Raw genomic sequence first — 20,024 nt, 5'->3', positions numbered from 1 at the left:
AACAGGTCCAATGGTCCTAATCTGCCTTGTGCCTTACAGGTTACAGAACCTGGCTTGGCATAAGCAGACTGCACTTGATCACACATTCATTTCTTACCCTAGCACACTAACATAAAATTAACAAGCAAATTCATTATAGAGGGCAAACCTGAAAGTCAATGTCAGCCAAGAAATTGCCTGAGCAATCCTGTAATTGAATAAAAATAGGTGTCAGCAAAACAAGTGTCATCCTGGGCTTGCTGATGTGCTCTGGGTTCATGGGCTTGACAAACTCCTCTCAGTGTGGGGCTGTGTGTGAGACTCTGCAAGGAGACCTGATGTACTAAATGATGTTTATCAGACAAATATGGGTAGTAGGAGTAGGCACATTTGACCTCCAGAGTCAAACAGCCTGCCCACAACTTCACCAGCAAATTATTAAAGTGAAGGAAAAATTAGCATTTTGTAACTTCTTAGCCACTTCTCTGATTACAAAGTGCTTTCACAGCACAAGGAAGACATTTGCAAATATGCTGTATTGCAGTAGAAGCACATATTTAAATATAAAAAATAATAAAAACCTATCAGAATTTTCCACTGATGTGTTTGATGAGTTTTTACACTGATTTATGGGATCAGCATCTTTAGGAGGGGCAAACAAACTCATTCATTTTAATTCCCTCATTTCTGGGCCTAAGGACCATGGTCTAGCTGTGATACAGACCAATGTAAGTAGTGATTCCTATTTTTTCACCAATTTACTGCTAATGGCATTTTGTAACCTATTCTGTTCCATTAAGCCTCAAGAGAACTGGGAGCAGCCAACAGGACACAGTTCATAGATGTATCTGGAATTTCTCTCTGTAGAAGTAAGAAAACCTTGGGATTATGCTGGGACCTGTAGGAGAAAGGTGACTTTGGAGAGGAGCTGTGTGAGAGGAAAGAGACACTGCCAGGTCCAAACGCCAGGATCCCTGTGAGAAGGAGCTGCTGGCAGCAGAATTAGTCAGCAGCAGAGAGAGGGATGCATGATATGTACCTGTTATACATATAGATATAGATAAATAGATACAGATATAGATTAATAGATATAGATGATATAGATAAAGATATAGATATAGATAAATAGACACAGATATAGATACAGATATATAGATACAGATATAGATATAGATATATAGATATATAGATATAGATATATAGATATATAGATATATAGATATAGATATAGATATAGATATAGATATAGATATACATATACATATACATATACATATGTGTGTGTGTGTTTTAAATTTTTATTCTGATATATTACTTTAAAAGCCTACAACAACACCCAAAAGAACTGGGGGTGGTGAGGATCCTCTCCCAAGCCAATAAGCAGCTGAGATCACTTTTCAAGCAGCTGCTCACACACACCAAAATGGCCATTTGCCAGCTGAAAGGATCAAAGAGAACAGTGCTCCAGAGATGACACTCCACCCTGTCAGGCCCATTTTCACAGGAAAGAAGCCAATTACTGGGGTCTGCTTTTAGAAATTTTTTTTTAGGTGGCAAGATGTGGGCAGCTTCCAAGGCCCACCTAGTTCTGTGGAAAACAGCTAATCAAGTAAAATTGTTTCCTCACTTTCTCCTTTAAGACAGAACCCTTTTCCCTCCCCATTTCTGTCCTTTTTTGTGATTTGAAAACTGCCACGTTCATGAGTGATTGCAGGTGCCATTAAATAATGAAGCAGCTCTGTTCATTAAAGCCCAGTGATTTATTACCTTTGGACTAAGGGAAAGAAAACAGCCTGAAAACAGAATTCTTACACCATTTCACATTATTTCCAGTCCAGCACATCAGGCAACTCTTAGAACAGCATGTTTTCAGCTCTGTGGTCCTCCAGTGCCCAGAAATGCAATGCTGGATGTGTAATTCCACCAAGGTCTGTAATTCTAGAGTGTGACTTAAACTCATAACTAACTGCTGGCCTAAATGTTGCGTCCTACCTTCATAGAGCCAGTCGCTGAGCCCATTGAAAATAACACCTTCCTTTCCTGTGGACACCACTCGGATAGCTTGTTTCCCCACATGGGCACAGTAATAGATGTTATTCTCAAAGATAAATATCTGATTTGAAGGGAAAAAAAAGAAGAAAAAGAAAAAGAGAGCAGCATTAAGCAGTGGCTCCAGCATAAAATATTGCATTTTGCTTTTACAATAATTGGCAGTACAAAATCACATATCACACTTTTATGGCGTCTTTTGTCCAAAAAAAAGGATTTCCATAGCTTGCTTCCAGTGCCATCAGCTAATAGAAAGATGCTAATTTACAACAAACTGAAGCCTTGGTGCTTTGATATAAGCTTTATTTCTCTCACTCCTGTCTTCATTTCAGAAAATGAACTGTTCAGTCAGAGGGCATGAGATGAAGAGTTCCATTGCTCAGGTTTTGAGAGTTGTTAGAGCTATTGCTGTGAAATGCTCCTGTGAATCAGGCTCTTTATTCATGTATTTAAATGCTGATCAGAAAGTAAAGATTTAGCCAGCCAATAATAAAAATATTGTTCCACGGCATCTGTCTTTATCATGTGGTTTAATTGCTCTGTGTTCCTCTGTCATCGATAGCACAATTCCTGTCCTCCACCCCAAAGTGAAACACATCTTGCTCTGAGTCACAGAATCACTTGGTTGTAAAACACCCTTAAAGTCTTTAAGGTCCCTTCCAACCCAAACCATTCTCTGATTTTAAGATCACTGAGTCCAAGAATTAACCCAGCACTGCCAAGGCCATCACCAGAGCACGTCCCCCAGTGCCACATCTACACATTTTTTAAATACCCCCAGGGATGGTGACTCCAGCACTGCCATGGGCAGCCTGTCCTCATGCTTGGCAACCCTTTCTGTGAAGGAATTGGTCTGGAAATCCAACCTAAACCTCCCTGGCACAGCTTGAGACCATTTCCTTTCAACTTAGCATTTGCTCCTTGGGAAAAGAGACTGATCCCCCCTTGCTACACCCTCCTTTCACGTAATTGTGGGGAGTGATAAGGTCCCTTGATGCCTCAGGTTTTAGCTTTTGTATTTTTAGATTCTGTACTGCTTCAGAGTGTAGTTCTGAGCTTCATATTAAGGGATAGTAAGCTCTCTTCACAGAGTAGGGAGACAAAACAATTCCTTCTCTAGCTGGGGATCAAAGACGAATGATCCAAATTTCAGGCCCAAGAGCACAAACAATGGCAGAATGAAGACAGAAAAACAAGAAGGATGGGATTTCATAACCTAAAGCTGTAATTGGACAATTAACTCCAATATGCAAATGGACCAGAATTTATAAAAGTGAGAGACCCGTGACCATTTTGTGACCATTTTGGTCCATCTTGGGATGTAGCCTGGGTAGCCCTGGCTGGGCTCTTGTGCTGCCCAAGGTGGATCCATTGAGGCCTTTTAAAAAATCCCAAATTTATTTTTTAACTCCATCTGTTCTAGCCGCTGTTCTAGATGAGCCTTTACAAGGCGTCCACTCTCCTGAGCCTCTTTCTCCAGCTAAACAATCCCAGCTCCCTCAGCCACTCCTCACAAGTTTGGAGCTCCAGACCCTTCCCCAGCTCCATTTCCCTTGTCTGGACAAGATCCAGCCCCTCAAAGTCTTTCTTGTTGTGAGGGAGCTGAGCACAGGTTTTGGGGTGCAGCCTCACCAGTGCCCAGGACAGGGGGACAATCACTCCCTGGTCCTGCTGGCCACACCATTTCTGCTACAGGCCAGGATGCCTTTGGCTTTCTTGGCCACCTGGGCACACCTGGCTCATGTTCAGCTGCTGTCAACCAACCAGCACCCCCAGGTCCTTTCCCCAGGGCCACTTTCCAGCCACTCTGTCCCCAGCCTGTAGCACCGCCTGGGGTTGTTGTGACCCAAATTCAGCACTTGGCCTTGCTGAACCTCTCACCATTAGCTCTTTTTGTAGAGATTTTTGTAGGCTCTTTTTGCATCCCATCTGCTGACCTCCAGTGACCTGGGCCCTCCCCAGTTAGCCAGGGCTGCTGGTAAATGATGTGGCAGTGGCTCAGTGAGCACTTTGCCAGCTCCCACAGCTCCCTTGGATGGATCCCATGCAGTCCCATGGACTGTGTGTGTCTCAGAGGTGTGGCAGGTCACTGAGCCTTTATTCTGCTCCCCATCCCCACCTTTAACACATTTCTAAACTCTATTAAAGCTGAAAAAATGCTATCAGTAAGCTATTTAGACTGAAATGCAAACTGTTAATATAATTTAGTAGACATTTATAGATGGGTTTTTCTACACTTGAAGATATTGGAATAAATGTTATGTATTTTTACCACGATACTAGAAAGCAACTTCTCACGTTATGAAAAGGCAGAATTGGGAAAAATATTTGCTTTCATCTTCTGTTTCACATCCTATTATGGTATATGTTTCACCCAAAGATGAGCTGGAAAGATTCCAGAAGAAAGTATAGATCTTAATTTAATTTTGGCAGGAGTTATAGCAGGTTTGCCTAAAGGTAAAAATTATTACTGAAACTGTAGCTTGCTCTTCTTCCTTTTAAGCTAGGAAGAGCTGCATTCAATGAATAGGTTTGGAAAGTAAAAAATACATTGTGAAAGATTTTACATTCCTTTTCCTACCTTGAATTTTAGTAAACAGAGCAGCCAGATAAGGTATTCCAAGTAAAGAATTTTATGTATTAGCTAATCTGCATATGGGGAGGTTGTTGAAGTTTAAATGTGCATAAAAATTGTGAAGACTAAGCAGAATAAGATACTCAGGGTTCAAATAAATCCAAATCTCTGTGTCTGAGTACTAAATGTGCTAAGGGGTGCTTGGGCAAGAGCTCTTCTATGACAGACACACAATCAAGTGGATTTATTCAGGTGATGCAACCCTTCCTTTGCCCACGTTCTTCCAGCAAAATAGGTTTGCAATATTTTGTACTATATTCAATGTTTTATGAGTTTACAGGAAAAATAAAGAAGGTGGATTGACAACCTGCTCTCACCCTTCCCTTTTTAAAGTATTGCAATATTTCCATCTTCACTGTTTGATCTTTCAAAGCTTCATTGCACTCATCAGGCCATGTGAGGTATCTGGTGTTGCAGTGAAAAAATAATATAGTGCTCTGACTTCAAACTGCCTCCCATATAATTCAGAGCCAAACTGCAGCACCTCATGGAGATTTGAAAATTATCCTCCTAACTACAGTGCCTTGTACCCTAAAAATGTCAACCATAATCAAGATAAAAGATAACTGAAGCAGCACAAGGAAGATTTCTGTGTAATGTATCTTATAAATTAAGAAAAAGCTTTTGGACTTCTGTTATTCATCAAGAGAGAAATGTCTTTGGATTACCTCACATCCCATGTTAGAAACAGATTTGAAGTTATTGTGAAATACCTGTGTAACAATTTTTACTGTTTTTGTTTCCTGGCATCAAAGCAGTGCTTTCTATCAAATTATCAATCCTGTCAGCTAATTAGGGGATAAGAAATTTCAGTAAAGAAAAATAGTAAAGATATGTACAGACATCACATTTACATGACTTCATGCCAGCTTTGCACAGCACTCCTAGACAAATTTAAAATGATGACAGAAGGGATCAAGTTCAGTTTTATGCCTCTCTACAGGAGATAAAGGGCAGAGCCCAAATTTCTGGTCTATTGTCTTTTGCTGTGCATATTTGAACAAGACTTTAACCCAGACACTCTTGCAGTACATGTGCCTTAAAATCCAACACTGAACACAAATGCTGTCATGGAAAACCAAGCTGTGCTAAGCCAGGAGAGCCCTGTGCTGAATGCCATGTCCTTTTCATCATGACACATTCAACACAGAGGAAAGAGAAGGTATTCTGAAAGAAGTAAGAAGAATGGAAACATCCGTTCATAGAGTGAAGAAACAGAAATTGCTAAATCTACAGAAAAAAACAAGGAAGATGTAAGTTCTACAAGATGATGGACAGACACAGAATAAAAGAAAATATGTATTTTTACCATTTCATTTCTCAAAAACAGCAGGCAAACCAATGAAACCTAGAATATTTTTCCTAATGAAATCAGAATTAACATATGGAAGTTCTCACCACTGGATCTAGCAGAAGACCTCTCTTTCTGCTGGATATTTTAACAGATGCTCCCAAGATTAAACACTTAACGAAAATAACTGCAACATCTGAGGGGATTAAGATGAAGTTTGGGGTTTTTCAAATGCATTCACTTAATCCCAGGATAATAAAAATCAATGGATTTTGCTCTTGGCTTTGCGTGGTTCAGTTTGCGACTTTCAGTTGTAACCCCTTTATCCTCAGGTATCAGCACATCACTAACTCCTGTGATCTGGCAAGAAATCTCTGCCTGTATGCAACTGGAGTTAGAATTAATAACTCCAAACCATTTGACATCCTTGCACCACACAACTAAAATTGGAGAAAAAAAAAAAAAAAGAGGGTGATTGGACCACAAGCCTTAGACAGGAAGAAAAGTCAAAGCTTAAGTATCCAGTAGGATAAATTTATACAGTAGGGTAAATATTTGATCTAACAACAAATTGAACTTAATTCACTTCAAACATGCAAGAGCCTTAATAATACTGATTGATTAAAGGATTTATTTAAAATGCTTTTGCAACTGCTAAAGGGCTTTAAAATAATACTGTCCACCAAACTGACCCAGAGTGGTATTCAGAAATTACGCTACATTAATTAAAATATTGGTACTTTTAAATGGATTATTTTATGGATTTTTTTGGGAATATAATGAAAATCATCTCCTTAAGACTTAAAAAGTCACAGTGACCAACTATTTTGAGTAGGTGAACACCTCCTTTTACAGTTGGTCTGCCTACCTTCCATCCAGCCAAAGAGGTGTGTGAAATTCCCACTTCTCCATAGATCAAAAGAAAAGAAATTCATGTGCACTAATCTGCATTTTTAGTGCTCCTATTTATTTACCAGCTGTAGAGGGACATTCTAACTTTATGTTCTCTTTACCCCACAATTCCTAATGCATAACTTGTCAACTGCATGAGCTGCATCACTCAAATTTCTCATAAAGTTAATGCCTGGATGCTTATTACTTCAAGTTATTAGCACATTGAGAAGTGCAAATGTTTCCTACACCTTAAAGGCACCTTTCCACAGTGCAAGGTGAGCCCACATGATTTACCTGTGAGAGAAGAGATGACATGGAAAGTTGGCACTCTGACATGGAGAGTTTGATCAACAAGAACTGGTTTTCATGCACAGAGTCACAAATCTTTCCTTGGCACTGTGTGCTGGGTTTGGCTGGGGTAGAGTTAATTTTCTTCCCAGTGGCTGTGTTCTGGATTTGTGCTGATCACAGACAGTGTTGATAATGCAGAGATATTTTTGTTATTGCTGAGCAGGGCTTACACAGAATTTTCTGCTTTTTGTGCTGCCACACTGTCGAGGATGCTGGGGGTGCCTGGGAGGATGGGAGGGGACACAGCCAGGACAGGGGACCCAAACTGACCCAAGGGCTGTCCCAGACCACACAGCATCATGATGAATATTTAAAGTCATCATGATGCTGACTCCTAAAGTCAGCATGATGACTTTAAGAGAAGGAAGGAGAAGGAAGAGGGGAACTTCTGGAGGGATGGTGTTTGTCATCCCAAGTCACTCATACATGTGATGGGGCCCTGCTCTTCTGGAGGTGGCTGAACACCTGCCCAGCCATGGGAAACAGAGAATCAATTCCTTGTTTTGCTTTGCTTGTGTGCACAGCTTTTGCTTTCCCTGTTAAACTGCATTCATCTCCAGCCTTTTACTCCTCTGGTTTTCTCCCTGATCCCACTGGAGCAATCAGCTGTGTGGGGCTTGGCTGCTGGCTGGGGTTAAACCACAGAACCCTGCTTTAAATTCAGAATCAGTTCAGTCTTCCTTTGAGGCTTAAAAAGACCAGGAACAAAAAGGAAGACACAGTAAGTGAGGAAATAGAACTACAAATAAACATACTATTCTCTCCTCATCCAACATGATGTATTTCATTGTTTCTTGTTTTTAATGTCAAACCTTTATTTTTTCTCTTTCTGCTCTTTTGTTGGAAAACCAGTTTACCTGACACCATACTCTGAATAATAAAAAAAAAAAGAAACAGAATAATTTTAAGACTTTTTGCACCTCTCAGAAACACTTGTATTTATTTTGCAGAATCAGTAAACAAAAAATCTATGAAAAAATATAGACCTGCTGTGGGATCTCAGTCTCTCAGAACTGGGGTGCAGGGTGAACAAGACCCCCCCTGGGGGGCTCGGGAGTCCTGGAATGCTGCCAGAGATGTCTGGTGGCTGGACTTTGATCCCACATGGGAGATGACATCAGTATGAGGACGGGAGGATTTCACTGGGGTGAATGGTGAAGGGACAAGTTAATTGGAGTGTGAGATACAGGGTTTAAGATTTCTGTACAGGGGGGTCTAGAGAGGCAAGATGGAGGGATTGGGGCGTGCCCTTCTCCTTCTTCTTCTTCCTCTAGGCCTCCATCTTCTGTGGTGATGTTGGCACTCCGGGATTGGACCTTACTAGGGGAACACTGGTTAATAAGGGTAGAGGGTATTGGAGAAAAATGATAAATATTGTATACGTAACTCCGGGTATAAAGATAGGTGACCGCCCCAGGGGCTTTCAGTGTGTGCCCATGGCTGACTGCTGAGCAGAACTCTGTCAGGCCAAGAGAAAATCTTTTAGATAAGCAATTAATAAACACCGAGACCGAGAACAAATCCGAAGCTTCCTCTCGTCCTTTCGAACCCGGGGGCCCAAGGCCATCTTTGGGCTTTTCCCCAGACCATCTGAACAGCCCAGAAATCCCACAATTGGCGTCCGCTGTGCGGGCTATCTCCCACCAAACCTTTCGGGGGGGGGAAAGCCCTGAAGAGCTGAAGAGCCAAGAGAACAGCACTGATAACTCCAGAGGAGGGAAGCCTGAAGAAAGAAAGAAGAAAAAGAAAAAACCGGCCGGGAGAAGCTGCAAAAATCAGCAGTCACTGAGAAATCCCATCTCTCAGCTTCTGCTGAAGACAGCTCGTAGCAGAGCGGCCTGGATTGGGACCAGAAAGGCGCCTCTGATCCATCCCTCGTAATCTGCTGGACGGAGAACAAGGGCCTCCAGACCACGCTGGCGACAGATTCGGTAAGAAGGCCAAAATAATATTATGGGGGCAACACTCTCCCAAGAACAACGGGAAATCTTATCCACCTTACAAAGTGTAGCAGAATTATATACAGAAGGGATCCCAAAGAAAGAATTAAAACAGCTGTTATTATGGGCAAGGCTCAATTACCCACTTGCAGAAACATATCTTTTGTTCGAAGTCGGGTTTTGGCAAGAGATTAATAGGCATTTATATATTTTAGCAACAAAAAAAGATGAGACAGCGTTAAAGCTACTCTCGCCGGCAAGAATCATGTTACAAGGTATTGCAGTCCAGTCTAAAAAACTGGAAAAGCAGCGAGAAGCTGCGGTACCCTCAGAGGAGGGGGCGGAGCGGCAGAGCTCCGGGAAAAAAATTGCTCTGGCTTTGAAAGGCCAGGGGGAAAGGGCTCTCGAAAAAAGAGAGCGGGAAAAAATATTAAAACCCCCGATCAAAAAATGCAACAAACCCCAAGGGCGTCCTGAAACTCCAGAGAGTGTGGAGGAGTCAGGAGCAGAAGGGGGGGAGCAGGAAGATAAGGGATCGGGGGGGGGGCCTGCTCGCGGCGAAAGCGGCGACGCGGCGGCGGCGGCGGGCGCAAGCAGCGTCGGTGAGGATGAGGACACGCCCGCGGAGGGCGAAACTCGCAAAAACCGGGGGATAGACTCACATACCAGCGCGGGGGCGGCGAGCGCGCAAGGCGGGCTGAGGGAAAACGCGCAGCCCCGGAGGGCCGCCGCGGCGGGACGCAGGAGGCGCGCGGGTGTGACGTCAAAGCCGGTGCGACGGTCAGCTCGAATCGCGGGTAGAGCCGGGGGGCCGGCGGGGGAGGCGAACACAACATCAGAGGAGGAGGGGTCGGATTCTGGGACAGACCGAGGGGCGGGAACCTCGGAGGTGAAACAGGGGGGAGACGATGATGACGTTACCTTGGGGGACACCGGAAGTAGCTCAGAGAGCACGCACGCGCAGAGAGTAAGACGCGGGCAGGCCCGAGCCCGGTCCCCTGTGACGTCGCGGGTGAGGAGGGGCCGTGTTAGGGATTCTACGTCCCGCGGCTCCACACCGTCTCCAGATCTGGTGCCTTTGGTCTCGAGCCTCGGAGTTTCAGTTCCTTCCCCTCATGGGAGACGCCGAGCCGGAAGAGGAAGTAGGGTAGTCGAGATTGCACCGTCATCCGAGCCAGGGGGGCCGGTGACAGCGCCACCTAGTGGCAGGAGGGCAGAAGTGCACGACATGCCGGGTCGGCTCGGCGGAGCCACAGCGCCATCTCGTGGCGAGACTGCAACAATGCAGCAATTTTTTCCAACAATATATAAAAAGAAAAGCACCTCGAAGAAAACAATGTTAACACGACAAAGGGATTATCCATCCACTTCGGGATTTCATGAAGATGATGAAAGCTCAGATGAAGAACAGCTACAAGGGGAAGATGTCATAAGAATCACAGCATCGGAAGGTGTCCCAACATGGATGCTATCAGCAGCAGAAGCAGCAAAAAGCTTCTTGCATTCATTCGATGCAGTAAAGAAGAAATATCAACAGGATCCTCGAGTTTCCTTTTCGGATTTAGGAGCAAGGCCAAAAACCTCAAGGCAAAAAATGAGACACTATGAATCACCGATGACATCTACAACACCATTATTCATGCAAATCCCAATGGAATCTGATGAAGAGGGGTTTCAAGAGCCGGTGAAGACAATGGATTGGAGGCAAATCAGAAAAGCATTGGAAAAGGAAAAGCATTTATTCCCGGGATCAGGGGATTTGACAATGCCAGTGACATATGATGCCCAGGGACAGAATCCAAGGTGGGAAAGGATGGGTCATGAGACACTCAAAGACCTAGGGAAGGCAGCTCAGACTTTCGGGCTGAACTCACAATACTTCAAACAGCTATTAAGAGGGACATTCTCTATGTATGATCTCACACCATATGACATTCGAAGTATTGTGGCAATGATCCTCACTGACACACAGAGTCTTGTCTGGGAAAAAAGGTGGAGAAAATATCTTGCTGAGTTGCGGAACAGATACCAAGGTGGGCCGAATGCGAACCTCACAGAAGGGCAATTAGCAGGGGATCCTCCAGATGACAATCCAGGGGAACAAGCAGCGCGGCTTCCACGGAGAGTGTTAAGCGACATCAAAGAAGCAGCGCGATTGGCAATCATGCAAATTACGCCGACAGGAGCTCCGGATGTCCCGTTCTCTTGCATCAGGCAAGGTCCCACAGAGCCATTCATGTCATTCATCGACCGACTCACGCAAGCCGTGGATCGACAGGTGACAACAGAAGAAGTGAAGAGGCCTCTCTTGGAGAATTTAGCTTTCGGCAATGCCAACCCGGATTGTCAACGGGTGATTAGCACCATGCCAGGACGGCCATCCTTGGCAGAGATGGTGGAGGCATGCAGCAAGGTGGGGACGCCTCAGCACGTCGCAGCGATTGTAAAGGATGAACTAAAAGAGGAATGGGAGAAACAGCTAAAGGGACGCTCAGAAGGGCAATCAGAGGACAAGACATTGGAGAAGATGTTCGAGAAATTACTTCATCAACAGGACGAAAACATCAACAAAATTCTCGCGGCAATGCAGGAAGAGAACAACCCCCAAGGAGGACAGTGCTACAGATGCGAGGGAGATCATTAGTGCTTGTCCAGACTGTCAGCTTGTGCAGCCACCTTCTTCTACCGGGGCCATCAATCCGCGGGGGCTGCAAAGTCTTCAGTTGTGGCAAGCTGATGTCACGAAATACCCATCTTTTGGGAGGCTCAAAAATGTTCAAACAACACATAGGCAAAGCTAAGGGAAAATCCTTTGGTTTTGATCAGAAACCCAGAAACAGGTTAAATAGAGGGTCCTTTCAAACTAATCATTTGGGGAAAGGGTTTTGCTTGTATCTCCACAGATCGAGGTCTGAAGTGGGTGTCGGCACGGCACGTGAAGCCATTCCGAACGCGAGAACACGAGAATGCTGATCCAAGAAGCAGAGAGACGAGTACTCAGACAGAAGTCGAGACTCAGGCTGCGAAAAACGACCCAGAAGAGAAATGAAAAGAAACTAAGGACTTTGGGGGGTTTTCACATAAAAGCAAAAAAAAAAAAAAAAGGGTCTTTTGGTGCAAACAGAAGGGGGAGATGTGGGATCTCAGTCTCTCAGAACTGGGGTGCAGGGTGAACAAGACCCCCCCTGGGGGGCTCGGGAGTCCTGGAATGCTGCCAGAGATGTCTGGTGGCTGGACTTTGATCCCACATGGGAGATGACATCAGTATGAGGACGGGAGGATTTCACTGGGGTGAATGGTGAAGGGACAAGTTAATTGGAGTGTGAGATACAGGGTTTAAGATTTCTGTACAGGGGGGTCTAGAGAGGCAAGATGGAGGGATTGGGGCGTGCCCTTCTCCTTCTTCTTCTTCCTCTAGGCCTCCATCTTCTGTGGTGATGTTGGCACTCCGGGATTGGACCTTACTAGGGGAACACTGGTTAATAAGGGTAGAGGGTATTGGAGAAAAATGATAAATATGGTATACGTAACTCCGGGTATAAAGATAGGTGACCGCCCCAGGGGCTTTCAGTGTGTGCCCATGGCTGACTGCTGAGCAGAACTCTGTCAGGCCAAGAGAAAATCTTTTAGATAAGCAATTAATAAACACCGAGACCGAGAACAAATCCGAAGCTTCCTCTCGTCCTTTCGAACCCGGGGGCCCAAGGCCATCTTTGGGCTTTTCCCCAGACCATCTGAACAGCCCAGAAATCCCACAACCTGCCACTGGATAAAGATGAGCCCATCAGGGGCACTGCTCATGCATCTGTGAAAATGTATTTATAAAGGGGTGAAAATGCTGGGTTTGTATGTATGTGAGAGGAGTGACAAACTGTGAGAGAAACACAGACAGCATGGTCACCAGTGAAAGGGAAGGGGTAGGAAGAGAAGCTATGTTTATTTTTGTTTTATTTCTCACTCTCACAATTCTGTTAGAATTAATAGCAAACTAGCAAACTGATTTCCCCAAATGGAGTCTGTTTTGCCCCAATGGCAACTGGCAGGTGATTCCCCTGTCCTTAACTTCACCCATGAGATGAGAACAGTCTGACTCCTGTCCATTTTATTTTTTTGGGTTTCAACAATAGGAATGTTTTGTGCTGAACTGTATATTAACTGTCTACATACTTATATGGTGTTATTCATCACATTGATCAGAATGCCTCTGGAAAATACACAGATTTATCTTACCAATATGTTCAGGAAATGGAAAAGTATTATGCCTTTATTTATATGCTAAGTAGCTGGCTGAGGTCTGTAACAGAATCACAGCTTGTAAATGTGGTTTGGAAATGTCAGACCATGGACACAAGTAGCTTTGATTGTGATCAAACCCTTCCTGGAAATGCTCAAACAGAAAGACCTTCCCTCTACACCATTTCTAGTGCTCTCTAATTCCATCCAAATATTTTGGAGACATCCCCTCTTAAATTAGTTTTGTTTTTATGCTGCCATAGGAAACCTGGAAGGTGGGGACAGTGGAAATGAAAAGCTGCAAAGAGAGAGATTCCCTGCTGTTTGTTTGAGTTAAATCCTGTCTGTGCCACCCAGAATCAGCCTGGGCCTGTCCTCATCCATTCAGCATCTTGAAGCAGAAACAATAATTGTGTTTTCATTTTGTGATCCCAAGGAAGTGTGACAAGCATGGTACCAGAAAGGTCTTGGCATTTTGCAGTTCCTGCTCTTACATCAATTTCAGCAGAAAAAATGTGTGATCAATTAAAAATCAGTTCTAAGGCTTGTTGCTGATTGATTATGCATTATTTAATGAATACTCTGCCAATTTCTTCTTTTGAGCCTTATAAAATGCAAACTTTGATGTTCAAATAGCTGTCATTAATGTATTCTGTCATTAGTGTTTTTCCTAATGCATATGATGTGATTACACCAGCTCTTATCAGTTCTTCAAACAGGGTAATAAAAACCATAAACTGCTCCTCACCAGTGAGCTTGCATAATAAGATCTAGTATTTTAATTAGGTTTTTCTTCTTGCCATTTAAAAATAGTTTGATAGCAGGTGATAAAAAAGATACAAGACAAAAAACTTCACAATATTTTCATTCTCTCCTTCAATTGGTTCACGTTCCTAACTTAGGAAAAAGACAGAATACAATTGTGACAGAGGAGTGAGATAAAGAATTTTAAATCGACTTTTTTTTCTTCACAAAATGAAAATGTCATTATTAAGACCAGTGATTACACAATTAAACTCTTCCGCACAATCAGAACATTGCAAAGAATCACATCTTAATAAATAATTGACAGAAGAGGCTACAGTCGCAGTTTTTCATACCAGACCATTTTTCTGTTTTAAGTCAAAGTAAGAAGTTGACTCCTTAAGACACCAGGGATTTAGAAGACATTGCAATTTCTGAAAGCATCCCACAAAGAGATAAATCTCAGTTTAATTCAAATTTACCTGGCCCAGACATAGGAAAAGGCAATGTTTACATCACAGGGAATTTTAAACCTGTTTAAAATAATTCTGCAGGGAAGATTTCAGGACAGAGAAGCTCAAAAAATAGGGGATCACTACAGGCAGAGAATACAGAAGTGAAGATGCATGTAAGAATCATATTGATCCATAAACACATCAAAAACAACATTCATGACTCATCACTGGGGATGAAAGACTTGAAAACATCTGATTCCAGTGGTGTAAGAGCTTGGCTGCACAGAAATCAGTGCAGTGAAAAGAAATGCAGCTGTTTGTGCAAGGGAAACCAACAGGACCAATGCAAAAGTCAAACAAAAATTCTCCTGCCTTCAGTGGCCTTGTTGCATATTTGGGAAAAGAGTCATTTGCAAAAGAGTCACCACAGTAAATCATGCTGATTTTAGCCACATAGGTTGGAAACTGCCGATATATCTTGCAAAATAAACATTAAGAACTTAATTTTACTTTTGTTACATGCAATCAACAAAGCGACCGAAACAGCAGAGAGAATGGAAAAAACATTCCTCCTTGCCTTCAAATAAAGAAACATTTCCTGTCTCTGTGAACAGTGTCCAGAGCTCCAGAGCAGAGCCTGAAGGGTTCCCCAGAGGGGATGTGGCTCTCCAGGTCTGGAGGTGACTCCTGTTGGGGCTGGGGTCAGTGATCTCCTTGTGGGACCTGGGTATGGGTGGAGAAGGGAAAGGAGCAATGGGAGCACCTGATCCCAGCTTTGTGGTCAGGAGGAAGGAGATGTGCCCTTCTCCAGGTAAATGGAAGAAGGCTCACATTTAAATACCCTCATCCTCATGGAGAACCTTAACCTTTATCTCCTGCGGGGTCAAAACCACAAGCACAATAACCCAGGAGGTGCATGGAGATCGTTTGTCCTGACACAGGTGATGAAGGAGCTGGTGGAGATGCTCTGCTGGACCTCACACTTTCAAACATGAGAAATTTCAGGGCAAGGTGAAAGCTGGGAGCAGCTGATGTTGCACACACCATGAGGTGGTGAAGTTCAGGATCACAAGAGGAAATATATAAAAAGAAAAGCATAAAGCTCTGGAATTTAGGAGAGCAGACTTTAGCCTATTCAGAACCTTGCTTGGAGGTATCCCCCTTGCAGTCTCTCTTAGGAAATCAGTAGAGTTGTTATGATCTTGTGGGTTTAAATAGCTTTTGACAATCCAAAATTGTCAAAACTAATACTTGAGATAAAGTCCCAAATAATAGACTATAGAAGTAATGGCAGATTTCTATGATATGGAGACATATTCCCAAAATTTTTCCTTTTAAACTGGGTACAGAAGATTTTTTTTTCCCTCTTGATTCTCTCAGTTTAAGTCGTTCAGTGCATTAATATTCTTCTCTGTTTTTAACAAGTTTTTTAATACTTTTGACATTGCATTGTTACAGATGCTGTGCATTTCCATTTGTATTCTGTTAGCAGGATAGACCCCAACATGCATGGATTCTAGTCACACTTAGAATTTGCCAAAATGCAGACAAAAAAACAGTTATCACAATTCTGGAGATTTAAAAATGTATGTTTCAAGAAAAATGTGCTGTCCTATTTTCTGTTCTTCAGAGAAGAAAGGAGGGTTTGTTTCACCTCAACAAAAAGAAAGAGCCATGTCTGCTTGTATTTCATTGCCCTGTATTCTAATGGGGTTATTTTAATTTATAACTGCCTTGTTATATAAAAGAATGTAATAGTAAATGTACCATTTAGTATGGAACTCTACTTCTGCTTTTAAGTTCTGCTTGATGGATTATCATGTATTCCATAACCTAATATCTCTGATGGTTATGTAGGGCATGACTATAAATTAGATTATTTAATGTGAGATGATACAGTGTTCCATTTAAAATACTTTATTGTGTTATAGAGAGAACACCTGACTAAGAAGAGCACAAAGATTATTTGTGTCAGCACAAAGAAACTGGCAATTGGGATTTAGGATTCCTCCAGGTGCACATCTGACCTTGGGCAGTGAGCTGGCCACTGCAGTATTCCTCTTTAATTAGAAGCTTGGTTGTAGAAACACTCAACACCTATTCCAGCAGGTGGGGAGGAGAGCTAACAGAATTTTCAGAGCTAACAGAATTTTCCATGAAGTTTCCTCATCTCTCTGGGAAATGGCAGCTCCTGAGGAAGGAGAGAGCAGCACCACAAGCCAAGCTGGGACCCTCCCTGGGTGGCACTGCCCAGTGCTGCCTGTGCCATCCCAATGTCTGCAACTTCCCCACACTCTCAGCAGTAATTGCTGCTGTCTAAAAGATAAGGTCAATGTTTTCATGGCAGCTATCTAAAAGAAAAGGTCAATATTTTCACTGCAGTTTTCAAGAACAACACTTTTCCTAAGCACATATTCCAAAGGACATCCTCCACCTACCACTGATTTGTAAGATGTCAGGAAACACTTGTGCACAGACAGGAATATATTTTTGGCAGTCAGACCTCTGGAATGAAAACTGCCCCTAATAAAAAAGAGTGGTTCAATATCCATTAATCTCAATTGAAATTCAAGAAATTTCTGTAAAGGGAGGGAATAAGTTCCAGTGGTACTGAGCCAATGCTGGAGTGTTTTCCTGCTAGGAATGTTGAACAGTAGCAGGTGAGGAAATGTGGTAACATAAAGGAAGAAAACTCAGTACTTTCCTTGTGGAGGAACAGGATGGTGAGATCCTCTAAGCTAGCAAATCCATGGATATTTGCATTTCTTGTGAGAACACACTCAGTTTCCTTAATGCAGACTGTGAATGTCAGTGACATTTAATGCATCAATTCTGTAAGTCCACTTAAAAGTAAGAATCTATTGCTGTAACTTCACCAGAAAACAGAGTGACATATAAAAAATCAAACTTCACCAGAAAACAAAGTGACATATAAGAAATCACAGAGGAAGCCTGTGGCAGTGTCTCAGCCCCAGGGGAAATGCCTGCATCATCCTATGTGTCATATTTGGGTGTAAGGGCAATTACTTTCTGATTTATTGGTGAAACTTCTATGGCAAATAGCAGATTTCATTTCATCCTCTGAAATATTTCACGGCCACAAAAGGAGCAACATCCTATTTTAAATAAAATTACCTGAATATTCCTTCAGTAACATTTTATTGCAGCAGCACCTGCAGTTATTCTAAATATCCTGCTCTTTTGCCACCTGATGAAGATGCAGCAGCAAGGATGCTGGGAGGAGAAGAGATGTGACAATTTCTCAGCAAAGAATATAACACTGACTGTGCCAAAGCCTCCCTTTAGGGCACAAGGACCCAACACCAAGCCCAGGGTGACAAAGGAATGACAAGGATGTGAAAAGTTAAAAATAGGAGACTGCTGCCACTGTAAACAAAGAGAGAGCATTAAAGGAATAAAACCCTAACAAAAAAAACCAAAACAAAACCTAAACACAACACTTTCAAGTGGAATTACTTGAATGTAAAGTGAGGGGAGAGGGGAAAGGAGCAACCTGTCCAGGTGCTCAGTGTTTATGTAATATATATAAACTAAATTTTCCTTTAAAAAATCATAATCTGATGCTCAGAAAGGTGATGAGGAGATGGCACATTATCATGTTGAAATTCTTGTTTTTCCAGAATGTAGGGACCATGTTAAAATCTGTCTGAATATCCCTCACTATGCTTAAATAGGTCTTACATAGACTTTGGGGTTGGGGGGAGAGGGACACAGTCTTTTTATTTTTGCAACTACCAAGATAAGCAAGCCAGAATAATTACATACAGTAGACCACAGCTAAATATTGATTCATATGTCATTGCAAAAAAGAAAAGGTGAGGGAACAACAGCTTGAAAATAATGATGCAAAAATCTATGAAAGAATGGTAGAGACAAATAGACCTACAGCAATTATTCACAGAGTAGTTTAAAAGCCCTGCTGGAATAGGAACAGCAGCAGATGATTCAGTGCCTCCTGTGGAAATGGTCCCCTTCCCTTGATATCTATGCAGCCCTTCTGCCTGGAACTAAGCTGGCACGACAGGCCCAAATTCAGGCAGGGAAAAAGCTCCTAATTAGAGGAGTCACTCCAGTTTAGTTCCAGGTGTCATCACTTAACCAGCTTTTCTTTTTTTGCATCTAGATAGCCTAGTTGGAAAAACATTGTACTACAGCATTGAAAAAAATGATAAGGGAAATGGGTAGGCTCTGGTCATGCAGCAGGATCTACCATTCAAATGTTTTATATAGTAAAAAATCCAATGGTTCACTTGCACTTTTTAATATTTATGACACTAAGCTGTTTACCAGTATCAGCATTCACTGTTTGAAGGCACCTGCAAACCCCTAACATGGAAGAGGCTGAAAGAATCACTCAATTTTCCCCCTGGCATTTGCATTTCCCTGAAATAGAGATTTTTTTATTGCATCTTCTGCACCTGATGTGAAACTTAACTTCTGTTACCTTAGAACCAATTATAAACTTGATTGCAGCAAAATCTACAAGAAAAAGAGATAGTTTCTCCTCCAAAAAGAGTTGACACTGAAAAAGGCTTATTGCCTATTAATGCAGGAAAAATCTGTTTTTACCCTTCTGTGGGGCTGCAGTAAATGCAAGGACATGCAAAACTTCCAGCAGCCCCAATCTGCTTTCTGGATGTTTTTTGAACTTAAAGAAACTGTGTAAACAATAATAGACTGACTGGTCAGGAGAACTTTAAAAGAAATATTTCTCTTTGTAGAAGAATAAATACTATGATCTATGAGAGAGATTTTTTAGAATTATAACTGCTGCCTCTGAAGTTGTGCAAAACTGCTTCCCCCAGCATCTGATGTGTCACCATTGCCATTAATATCTGTCAGGATGGTTACAGATTCTGATTTTGAAAAAAACAAGAAAATAGCAGCACAACAGAAGTGCTTCTGCTTTTGATATTGGAGTTTAACAGCTCCTGCGAACTGTATTTACTGCTGTCAATGCAGACAAATATTCACTGCATTTTACTAGAGAAGGCCTCCTGCATCCTCTCTCCTTGTGGCAGCTGGGCCCATGGATAATACTGCCTTGTATTTAATGCAAATACTTTGAACCTGGATGTGCTCATTTTGGGATGACTTGGATAAAAGCCTCCTGAAATCTTTGGGTTTATTGGATTCCTTGAGCACCTCAGTTACAGATATGCACTGGACAGTCCCTGAAGCACTGAAGCACTCCTGAAGCACTCTCTGATTTTGTCTCTGCTGCCAAGAAAAACAGCAAAGAAAACCTCTTCACACTGCACTCACTTTTCTTGATAAACAGACAGGTCCAGGCCTGTCAGCCACACAAGTTTCACGAAGCTGAGCTCAGGATCTCAGGCACCATTAACCTTTTCTTAGATGCTGTTGGGGCAAATGTAGCACAGGAACATTGCTGAGCTCTCAGCATGTGGGCAGAGCCTTGGAACATGAGA

General features: G+C 42.5%; 1 protein-coding gene across 3 annotated transcripts in view; it reads right to left on the bottom strand.

The window, feature by feature from the left end:
• DPP6 (dipeptidyl peptidase like 6) overlaps positions 1 to 20,024 on the bottom strand; it is a 515,287-nt gene that overhangs the window by 85,952 nt on the left and 409,311 nt on the right. For all 3 annotated transcript variants that reach the window (XM_054273203.1, XM_054273201.1, XM_054273202.1), the window contains exon 8: positions 1,972 to 2,092. In XM_054273203.1, the coding sequence (XP_054129178.1) occupies positions 1,972 to 2,092 (121 nt within the window). The remainder of the gene's footprint in view (positions 1 to 1,971; positions 2,093 to 20,024) is intronic.

Source organism: Melozone crissalis, unplaced genomic scaffold, assembly GCF_028551555.1.
Source record: "Melozone crissalis strain CALT ecotype California unplaced genomic scaffold, PUWL_Pcris_2 ptg000016l_1, whole genome shotgun sequence".
In the NCBI taxonomy this organism is placed as follows: Eukaryota; Metazoa; Chordata; class Aves; order Passeriformes; family Passerellidae; genus Melozone; species Melozone crissalis.
Note: the sequence above shows the minus strand (reverse complement) of the source record. Positions and strands in the feature narration are given on the sequence as shown.